Consider the following 10,467-nt stretch of genomic DNA (forward strand, 5'->3'; position numbering starts at 1 on the left):
AAGGTATTCCGTTCGTTTTGTTTTATTTTTTCGTTTTCTTTTTTTTTTTTTCTTTTTTTTTTTTCGAGCGTTCGTTTTTTTCATTTTTTGGTGGAAAGTTGGTACGTACGTTATGTTTTTCATTCGAGCAGTGACTCGCCGCTAATTCGCTGCCAATTAGCTGCCAATTAGCTGCCAATTAACCGCCAGCTTGCCGCCAGCTTGCTGCCATCTTGCCGCTACCCCCCTCGCTGGACGCACTGCCCGGTTTATTACGGCCAGTGATGCCTAGGCAAACAAAACGCTCAAGGACACACAAGGTGGCACTGATCGCATCCCTCCCCACCTCACCTTCTCATGTGGAGAGCCCCCCGTCCAACCTCCCACATCCCCCTCCCCTTTTTTAGCTACCACACGATATCGTAGTTACAACACCTGCGAGAAGCAGCATTTTGGCAGCCACACCAAACAGATATATGAATTTATTTCCTTGCGTAAATTTGCCCGTGCTAAGTTGGGCATACTAATTTTCGCAGTGCTGTATGCAGCCTTCTCGGGACTGCGCCGGTTCTCCCTGCTCGTTTCGCCACGCCGCAGGGGGGGAACATGCGCGATTGGCAAACCGATGAGGTGCACACTGGTGAGTTGTGCGCCCATGACGTGGACTTCCGTGACGTACGAATTCGTGGCATACGGACCCGTGACATACGCACCCGTGGCATACGAATTCGTGACACACGCACCCGTGGTATGCGCGCCCGTGACGCGAAGGGGGGAAGATGAAGAAGGGGGGCTCCACTGACAAGCGCTACTTACGGAGGGCATTCAACAGGTCCTACTATTACAAGAAGGGGGAAAAGGCTGAGGAGGTGAGCAGTGGGAGTAAAAGAGTTAACGGAATCGCGGAGAGCAGCGCGAGTGGGAGCACCAGCGAGAGGAACAACCCTAACACCGGTACAAACGCGAGTGGCAAAGGCGCCCCAAACGGCGCGAGTGCGAACGGAAAGGGCGCCGCCGCGGGCAGCAAGGGGAAAGACGTGGATGTGCAGAGTGAAGAAGACCCATGGGACAGGGAGCGTGAAGGAGCAGATTTGGATGACGAGCAGTTATTTTACGCCGTGGAAGGAGAAGCGAAAAATAGAAAAGTCGCAAAGATGACACTGAACGCGAAGGAGAAGGAGTTGCTCCCCAAGAACGAAGAAGAATGTACCAATGGGAGCAGCGCGAATGGAAGTAAGGAGGAGGGGGACAGTCAGGACAAAAACAACATTCTCTGTCCACTCTGCGTAGAGGTGTTGGACGAGACGGATAGAAATTTTTTCCCCTGCGATTGTGGTTATCAGATATGTCTTTGGTGCTTGTACTACATACGAGACCACATGTGCAACAAGTGCCCTGCTTGTAGGAGAAGTTACGACGAAAAAAATTTCATATATAATAGGGAGACCCACGAAAAATTGGTGAAAAAGCAAAAAAATAATCACAAGGGAAGTAAAACAGATGCAAATAACACCAGTAATAATAACTCCACGAGTGCTCCCAACGGAGTTATCGCCTCTTCCGGGACGGGAGCAACTACCGGAGTTAGCAATTGTACAAGTCCTACCAACAACACTTTTCTTCACCATTACAGTGGAACGAGCAGTGCCATTTTTAACAGACCGGAACTGTACAAAAATGCAAACACATATAATATACACGAGCATGAAAATTTATTCGAAATTATAAAAGGAATTAGAGTCGTTCAACGCAACCTCGTCTTTGTCATTGGTATAACATCCAACTATGCCAAAAAAAATGTATTAAAAAAAAACGAATATTTTGGAAAATACGGACAAATTCTTAACATTATTGTGAATAAATCCCAGGCTTACAATCCTCATTACAATGGCCCGTCATTTAGTGCATACATAACGTATAGTAACGAGAAGGAGGCTATTAATGCTATTTATTTTATTGATGGTATGGTCCTGGATAGCAAAACGCTGAAGGCATCGTTTGGGACCACCAAGTACTGTGCTTCATATCTGAAGAACAGCACCTGTACCAATGAGGACTGCTTCTACTTACACGAATTGGGCAACGTCATAGATAGCTTTTCCAAAGATGATATACATGGCCCAAAACACATTTATCATGACTTGTTATATTTTTATTTTAAAAAACACCCAGACAAGAAAAACGAGCAGAGTAATAACTCTCATGAGTGTTCCGGTACTGTGGTGGTAAAGTCGGCTAGAAAATCGGATGATGCAACTATAGGGGGAGTGGCAGCATCCGGAGGAGGCACTAGCACAAGTGGTCCCTCCGCGATGCCTTCCTTTGCTGCGGCCATGTCCATCACAAATGAGAAGGACTTAGCCGACGCGAAGAGAAAGAGCGACACGCTGGATGAGGCCACTCACTCGAAGAAGCAGCACTCGTCAGCGACGTCGGTGCTCTCCGATGGGAAGGCAAAAGGGTTGGAGGTAGCCGGCAAAGGGGTAGAAAGGTGGGCGGACAGAGGAGCGGACAAAGCAGCGGACAGAGGAGCGGACAAAGCAGCGGAGGAGGCGAAGAGAGACACCAAGCTGAAGGATGGCTTGGCCAGCAAGGGGTCCAAGGATAACCACCACGCCGGTGAGGAGAAAAGCAAGTGGAGCTCCGAAGGCAATTTCGCCAGTCTGATAAAGAATGCTGGCGTGGCGACCACCTCCTTGCAGGAGGTGGAAGAAGAAAAAAACAACGCACAGACCAAGAGCAAGAAGAAGAAGAAAAAGCAAAAGAGCGAGGAGATGATCCCGCCCACCGATCGGGGCAAGGAAGACCACGGTGCGAGTGCAAGTGCGAGTGTAAATGCGAGTGTAAATGCGAGTGTAGGTGCGAGTGCGAGTGCGAGTGCCGCGCAGAAGGAGAAGAACTATAGGGACTCCCTCCAAAGTAACGGCGCATCCAAGAATGACAACACCAGTAAAAACAACAGCCTCGATGTGGAGGAGGACCCCTACTACGTCGACGGCATGTCGGAGAACTACCCGCTCATAACGGATGTCCATTTCGACAAAGATAAGAAAAAGAAGATGAAAAAGAAGGCAGAAAAGAAGAAGGCCAACGAGAGGAAGAAGGCGGAGGAGGTCAAGATGCGCGAAGCGAAGGAGGGAGAAGCGAAGGTGGGCGAAGCGAAGGTGGGAGAAGCGAAGGTGGGCGAAGCGAAAGTGGGCGAAGCGAAAGTGGGCGAAGAGAAGTTGGGAAAGGCCAAGCCGGGAGAGTCCAAACTGGGAGAGTCCAAACTGGGAGAGGCCAAACTGGGAGAGGCCAAACTGGGAGAGGCCAAACTGGGAGAGGCCAAAACCGGTGCAGTCAAAACCGGTGCAGTCAAAACCGGTGCAGCCAAAACCGGTGCAGCCAAAACGGGAAAGGCCCCCACGGAAGAACCCCCTGCGGAAGAGCGCAAGCTTGATGGCAAGGGCGGACAATCAGCTTCGGACGCTGTGCAGAAGGAGCAGCCCTCTCAGAAGGACTTCCCCCCTCTGAGGGAGGACGACAAGGATGCTAAGAAACAAAAGAAGAAGCACCCCAACGGCGGTAGCAGTGCCGTCAACGTGAGCATCAGTGGAAGCATCAATGGCAGCGCCAGTGGCAGCGTGGAGAATAAGCCAGCTCATGTGGAAGACCAGCCGGCAGACGGTCCCAAGGAGAAGAAGCAAACCGGCGAGCAGGTACAGGAGGAGAAAAAAAGCAAGTATGCCAAAATGACATTCAAAATTGGAAGCTTCTTTAATGATCTCTTTGATGGAAGTAGAAAAGGGGGTGGTGGTGACGAGGCAAAGGCGAAGGCATCTCCCAGTGTGAGTCAGAAGGCAAACAAGAAAGCGCCTGCCACTGTTGTTACTCCCTCTGTGGTGGTAGCAGCGGAGGATGTACAGGTGGGAAGCGCCGCCCAGTCGAAAGAAGAACCCAGCGCGGAAGGGGCAATGTCTTCAAAGCAAAAGAAGGTGAAAGGTTACGAAGCGGAACAGGAAGAAACAAACATGAAAGAGGATAAAATGAGAGAGAAGGGAGAGAGGAGGAAGAATGAGCAATCCTCTCAAAAGAAGGACATGGAAAAGGTGAAAGCTGATGTAGGAGTTGGTGCAAAGGAGAAGAAGGAAGTAGTGGAAGAGGGGGCCAAGAAGGACAGGGGTGGTGGATCTATCAACCAAGCTGATAAGGAGGACACACCTATTGGAGAAGGCAAAATTGTACGTGACTCACTCGGAGATGACGTCGCAGCGACTGCTATTGCTACTCCATGTGACACGGTGAACCCTCCTCGCACACGAGAAAAGCGAGACAAAAAAGGCGCACAAGATAGTAATATTAGTCAGGAAGAACAGATGAAGAAGCACGCCCAGGAAGTATTAAATATTCAAAAAAACAACCCAGATGTGCCCCTCCAAGCAATAATTGAAGATTTTATCGGAAGGAGAACAGTCGCCACGAAGGAGGTTCTCCATTTTGATGACCTCAACAGTGCGATAAATAGCCTTATCGTTGAGAATGCAGCGAAAGGGGAAAGGAGTAACAACCAACATACAGGCGATAGTACTGCCCACGCTTGCAATGTGAATACGAAGGAGCATCTGCGTAACGGAGAGGGAGATGAAAAGAAGGGTGACTCTGCACAAATGAAAGAGGCAGAAAAAGTAGGGGCTGTGAAGCGAGAGGGGGAAGGACAAGCAGTCGAAAAGACACAGAAGGGGATGGACTCGAAGAACCATGTACCATGTGCGAAAGAGAAAAAGAAAAAGGATACCCTGAACAAGAGGAAGCTGCAGCAGAAAGATATGGAAGGAGATGTTACGAGCATTATTAGAGAAATGATGATGCAGAGGATGACGTCGAAAAGTAGGAGAAACAAAAATGGATCTGTTCGCGAAACGAGTGGGAAGAGCGAGATGGGGCAAGCGGATGCGCGCATCAGTTCAGGGGAAGACCCCACAGAGAAAAATGCCCTTTTCGACGACATGGAAATATTTTTAAAAAATCTGTGTGCGGCTAAGGGGAAGGCAATTCAAAGCAGCGTTGGAAGCAACCACCAAAGCAGCGTTGGAAGCAACCACCAAAGCAGCGTTGGAAGCAACCACCAAAGCAACCCTCAAAGAAACCACCAAAGCAACCACCAAAGCAACTACCAAAGCAACCACCAAAGCAACCACCAAAGCAACCACCAAAGCACCCCTCAAAGCAGTTACGCAGATAGCGACGCCGTCTATTTGATAGAAGGAAACGGGAGGCCCAAAAATGACTACCTCATGTACACAGGTGACGAGCACATTTCCCTCAAATCACACAAAGGTGTTATGGAATTTATCATTAAAAAGGAGAAAAACGTAGACGTAAAAAAAAAAATTATCTCCACGAAGATCCATTTGATATTTATAAAGAATTAATTTTGTCGAAAAATTCAGACCTGCAAACTGCCGATGACATTTTGTTTGAAAAAATATTTAATGAAGAAATTGATTTCGTTCAACAATTATGCAAAGAAAATTGCCTGAACGGGTCAGGTAAAATATGCTCGACCAGTTACACAGTGGAGAAGACTTGTTATGAGCAGGGCGGCAATTTAAAGAAGAAATGCAAGAAGAAAATGCAGGTTAGCTTCCCCAACTTGTGGGTTAATTTTAACCAGTCCCTGCACACGCAGGAGATGACTGAGAAGGTTAACCTGAGCGCATAGAAGGAAAAAAAAAAGGGGGAAAAACGCCCATCCCCATTCCCCGCAATATTCTGTGCGCAGGAGGCCCCCGTCCGGGAGAAGGTCAGTTGGGTGACGTAAAAACTGGGGGAGCGTCTGAAGGCGCAGCGGATGTGCACAGAAGAGGAGGAAGAAAAAATGGAGGCGTTTTTCACTCCATCCGTTCACCATTTTATCGTATTATCACTTTATCATATCATGTCATGTCATATTATGTCATGTCATATTATGTCATGTCATATTATACCATATCATGTCATACCATACCATATCATATTATTTCACTTTATTTTATTTTTTTCAAACCAGAGCTTCACTTTGATAGCATTTGTCCCCCTTTTTAATTACGCCATGTTAACGCCCAACACGTTGGCGTTCCTTTTAACCAATTAGCTCCACGCGCATATGTGCATATGTGTGTGTTTGTATGTATGTAAATATCTGCCCCCTCTCTGGGGTGTGACAATTAACTCACTTAATTAAGATGTGCCAAGTGTAGAAGAAAGACGGCGCCTTGGTTAGCGGCGCCTAGGTTAGCGGTGCCTAGGTCAGTGGGCAACTCGCATCCCCTGTTCACTACTCCAGGGGAGGAGATGACATGCCTTCCGAGGGGTCACTCACCCAAAAAAAAAAAAATTAACAAACGAATACGGAAGCGGCCAAGTGGCGAAGTTACGAAGGGATCACCCCCCACCTTATCACCTGCTTTCCATTCTGCCCGCGACTACCCCGCCTTGCTGTAACCGCAAAAGGTCATCAAACAGTTGGCGTGGCCACTCGAAATGGACCTCAAAATGGAGGCGTAATTATGCGTGTGTTTCACCGGAGCAATGGCAATAATCTTCATGCTCTTAAAATGGCAGGAGTCATTATTCTTCGAGATCTGAATAATGGTCCCATTTCTTTGCTGAATTAGATCCTTCACTATGATGCCCACAAAGGATTCCTCCGTCTGAATATGCAGTAGAGATATAGGCTTCGCTACGCACACGTTGGCTCGCTTAATCATTCGATAATACAAATCGTTACATGCGTATTTGACTACCGCTACAGTGGTGTCATCCGATAGGTCCAACTTTGTAATTTCAACCTCCGTGCTGATGATGCTTCCGCTTGTTTGGAAGCCACTGGTTAGGCAATTCTTCAGTGTGACAATACAGCTCTGTAAAATTTCTTCGTAAAAGTTTTTTTCTTCTGCAGCTCTGCGATGTACAGGTGCACGTTTTTATGGACGCGAACGCTGCTTTGGAACAGGTCCTCGTAGTTGAAGTTGAGGAGGTACTCATCCACGTCTTCGTCCACGTCTTCGTCCACGTCTTCGTCCACGTCTTCGTCCACGTCTTTGTCCACGTCTTCGTCCACATCTTCGTCCACGTCTTCGTCCACATCTTCGTCCACGTCTTCGTCCACATCTTTGTTTGCATCTTCGTTCACTTCTTCCTTCACTTCTCCGTTCGGGTGCTCCCTGTGGGGGGGGGAAACCTCTTTCGACCCACTCGCCCAATCAGCTGAGCCAGTGATTCGACCCCCCTCACAGTTCGCGTTAATACTAATTTTGTTTGTGCACTCTCCCCGCCCCATAGCACCAGTTAGCCCCTCGTCTGAGTTGTTAAGCTCCACCTCAATGCTGCAGTTGGGTTGATTCGGGGGCCGACCTCCCCTCTGGGGTGGGGCACAAAAAACAGAGTCACGTCTGTTCGGTGCGGTTGGCAAGGGACCATTCCGCTGCATGGTAGTGATGTTTTGCTCCTCGTTGGCTACTTCCTCGCTGACTGCTTCCTCGCTGGCTGCTTCCTCGCTGACTGCTTCCTCCCCTGCCTGCCCCCTAGTCGACTTCACCAACTTCGACACACTATCATACCTGAGCGCATTTTGGATGAATCTCGAAACGTCCACGAACTCCTTCTCGCGAATGGTTAATCCAATCGTTATGCTAGAGAGGTTGGAATTCACCTTCATCTCTTTCGTCATGGTCTCTTCGTAGTGCCCCGTAAGATATTCCTTCTCCACTACCTCCACCTCCTCCGTCCTGATATCGATATTATAATCACTTTTTATTTTGTCCAACGTGACTTCGATGTTTAGCATTCCTATGGATCCAATGACGAATTTTCGATTGGGATCTGTGTACACAGCGATGCTGTTATCTTCCAAGCAGATGTTTCGCAGAACCTCCTTAAGTTCGTTTTCCTTTTTATAATCCTTTGGCTCTATAGCGCACGTGCATACGATGACATTTTTGCTTATCCGTTTTTTATAATTCTTGAGAAAGAACCACAACTCTTTGCTTTCTATTTCGTGTTTCATGTATCTGTAGATGTCTCGAAGCGAGTTGTCCTGGAGCGATTTGTCCCGGAGCGATTTGTCCTGGAGCGATTTGCCCCGAAGCGAGTTATCCCGAAGCGAGTTATCCCGGTTAAGTGGGCCCCCCTGGCTGGTCGTCTCGCTTTTCTTTTTCCTTTTCTGGTCAGCTGCGCCATCATTCCTGGTGCGCAGCATGGTGGTGCTCACCCGGCGCTCTCCTCCCACTACGTCTCCACAATCTAGGTTACAAGCTGGTTCCTCCAATTCGCACATAAAATCGCACACGCGGACATGTTCGAGTCCACGAACCATTCCTATGTCATTCGTCTTCAACAGGTTGATCATAACATACCTATCCGCTTTGACTTTGTAAATATCCTTCACCACTTCGATTCCTCCACTTCGCAGATTTAAAACTTTGGCATTTTTAGCTAATTCTCCTTTGAGAACTTTGCAAAATGTGTTATGTCCATTCTTTTCGCTCACAAGCTTGAATATGAATAGAACGGTTTTGTACCGCTGCAAGAATGTGTGCCCTTTTTTACCCTTTTGGGGGGGGACACCGTTAGTGCTTGACTCATGATGAGAAGGGGGAGCTACACCAGGGGGGCGGGTCTCTCCTCCATTGCTGTGTCCTGCCCCGACGGGATGACTTACACTAATTGGAGAAGGCCCCACTGGGGAGTTACCCTGCACAATATTCGTTTTGGAGCCCATTTGTGGTGCTTTTACTCCAAATGGGGGGTTCTCCCTATTGGAGTGGTCACCCCCCACCGCGACACCACCGCTTGTGATGTAATCCAGAAGGAGGTGAACACCAAAAGAATTCAAAGCACTGCCAGAAAATACTGGAAAAATCTCCTTCTGGTTTATCCACTTGGCTAGGCACTTCCTCACCTCACTGTATTCTATGCATATATTGTTTATGTACTTGCGCTCCAAGTCTGGTTCCAAATCACAGAGCGCCTCCACAAGCTCCTCCCTTTTCTGTAAAGCTTGATGGATGGTGTCTCTTGATAGCACTCTTAGGAGATACTCCATGGTGATCGTCTCAGTACCAGTTGAGGCCACCTCACCCACTCCTATGGCAGCAAAATGACTCCTCACAATTTCGCAGTCCATATGCTGCAAAACAGAAGCAAGGCCAATTCTGTTGTAACTAAATTTTTGTCCATACCTCCCCTGCGGATACCAATAAAGAGACATGGAAGGAAGATCCAAAATAAATTTCAGCATCTTATTTTTATACACAGGGTAAGTGACAAGGACACTCTTTCGACTCAAATTTTTTTTTAGATTTTCCATATTGTAATCGAGATCCGTTTCGTGTATATCCATTTTGTTTAAAAAAAAAATAGGGAGATTTTCCTTTATGTAGTGGAACAGGTGGAACGTTTGAATTTGAATCCCCTCCTTGGCATCCACCACAATAACACACTTGTCTAAGACGCATAATGAGATAAAGGTTTCGTTGCTGAAGTCGACATGTCCTGGGGTATCTATTAAATTGACCATTATATTATTCCATTTAAAGCATGAGTAGGCTGTCTTGATTGTTATTCCCCTTTCTCTCTCTTGTCTTAAAAAATCCAGCTGTGTGTTTTGATCGTGGATACTTCCCTTCACCTTTATTTCGTTGGCGTTGTACAGGATGTCTTCCGATATGGTTGTCTTCCCTGCGTCGATGTGCGCAAGGATCCCCAGATTCACCAGCTTGTGAGAGAAAAAGCGCTGCGTGCGCGCCGCACGCTGGGCGCCCTTCAGGCTTAGCGCCCTCCGCAACATGGTGCGGACGGAGCGGACGAAGAGGGCGTAGCGGACGAAGCGGACGTGGCGGACGAGGCGAACGTGGCGGACGAGGCGAACGTGGCGGGCGAGGCGAACGTGGTGGACGCAGCTCATACGCTTCTCAGCTGATGGACCAGCTCCCAGCGCAGGAGAGACCTACACCCATTGCACGCTTACCCCTTCTCGCCACACCCATGGAACTTTGAAAACCACGCAGGATGCGGACAACACGGAGCCTTCTTTCGCGTTTACTCCCCTGTGAATATCAGCGTGCTTGTATTGCTGCACTATTGTGCGTTGGTATAGGGCGTTCACTCTTAGGGGACATCCCCACTCGGCTTGCAAATCAGGGCACTTACGAAGGAACTGCATAGTGGTAGGTGTTATCCCATTTTTGCTTCCTCACCTGTGGAGTAGCACGACGGCCTCTACGCATAGCGTCTCTCTTCTCCTCGGTGCAGCGCTTCACTACGCAGTGGCCATTATCACGAGCGAGTGCTATACGCCCCTCCACAGGCAGCCAACAAACGCAGGCAACAAGCACAGGCAGGTATGGACGCGACGAATCCCCACTTTTAACGAGCCAATCTCCCTCTTGGAATACTCACAGATGAGGTGAAAAAAATTGAGCAATTTTTCTTTTCTCCTCCCCCACCCGCTGTTGCTACACCTGTGTA

The 10,467-nt window shown here is 48.3% G+C and overlaps 2 protein-coding genes across 2 annotated transcripts; one reads left to right on the top strand and one right to left on the bottom strand.

Moving 5' to 3' along the window:
• Nucleotides 1-758: 758 nt before the first annotated feature.
• PCYB_146100 (hypothetical protein) lies at nucleotides 759-5,390 on the top strand (the record flags this gene model as incomplete). The annotated part of the gene is made up of 2 exons (XM_004225080.1): nucleotides 759-1,212; nucleotides 1,270-5,390. The coding sequence occupies 2 exons, from the start codon at nucleotides 759-761 to the stop codon at nucleotides 5,388-5,390; spliced, it is 4,575 nt and encodes a 1,524-aa protein (XP_004225128.1).
• Nucleotides 5,391-6,422: 1,032 nt separating this feature from the next.
• PCYB_146110 (tetQ family GTPase) lies at nucleotides 6,423-10,162 on the bottom strand (the record flags this gene model as incomplete). Its single annotated transcript, XM_004225081.1, has 4 exons — nucleotides 6,423-6,860; nucleotides 6,938-8,491; nucleotides 8,660-9,715; nucleotides 9,968-10,162. The coding sequence occupies 4 exons, from the start codon at nucleotides 10,160-10,162 to the stop codon at nucleotides 6,423-6,425; spliced, it is 3,243 nt and encodes a 1,080-aa protein (XP_004225129.1).
• Between the last annotated feature and the right edge of the window lie 305 nt (nucleotides 10,163-10,467).

The sequence above is a fragment of the Plasmodium cynomolgi genome, chromosome 14, assembly GCF_000321355.1.
Source record: "Plasmodium cynomolgi strain B DNA, chromosome 14, whole genome shotgun sequence".
In the NCBI taxonomy this organism is placed as follows: Eukaryota; Apicomplexa; class Aconoidasida; order Haemosporida; family Plasmodiidae; genus Plasmodium; species Plasmodium cynomolgi.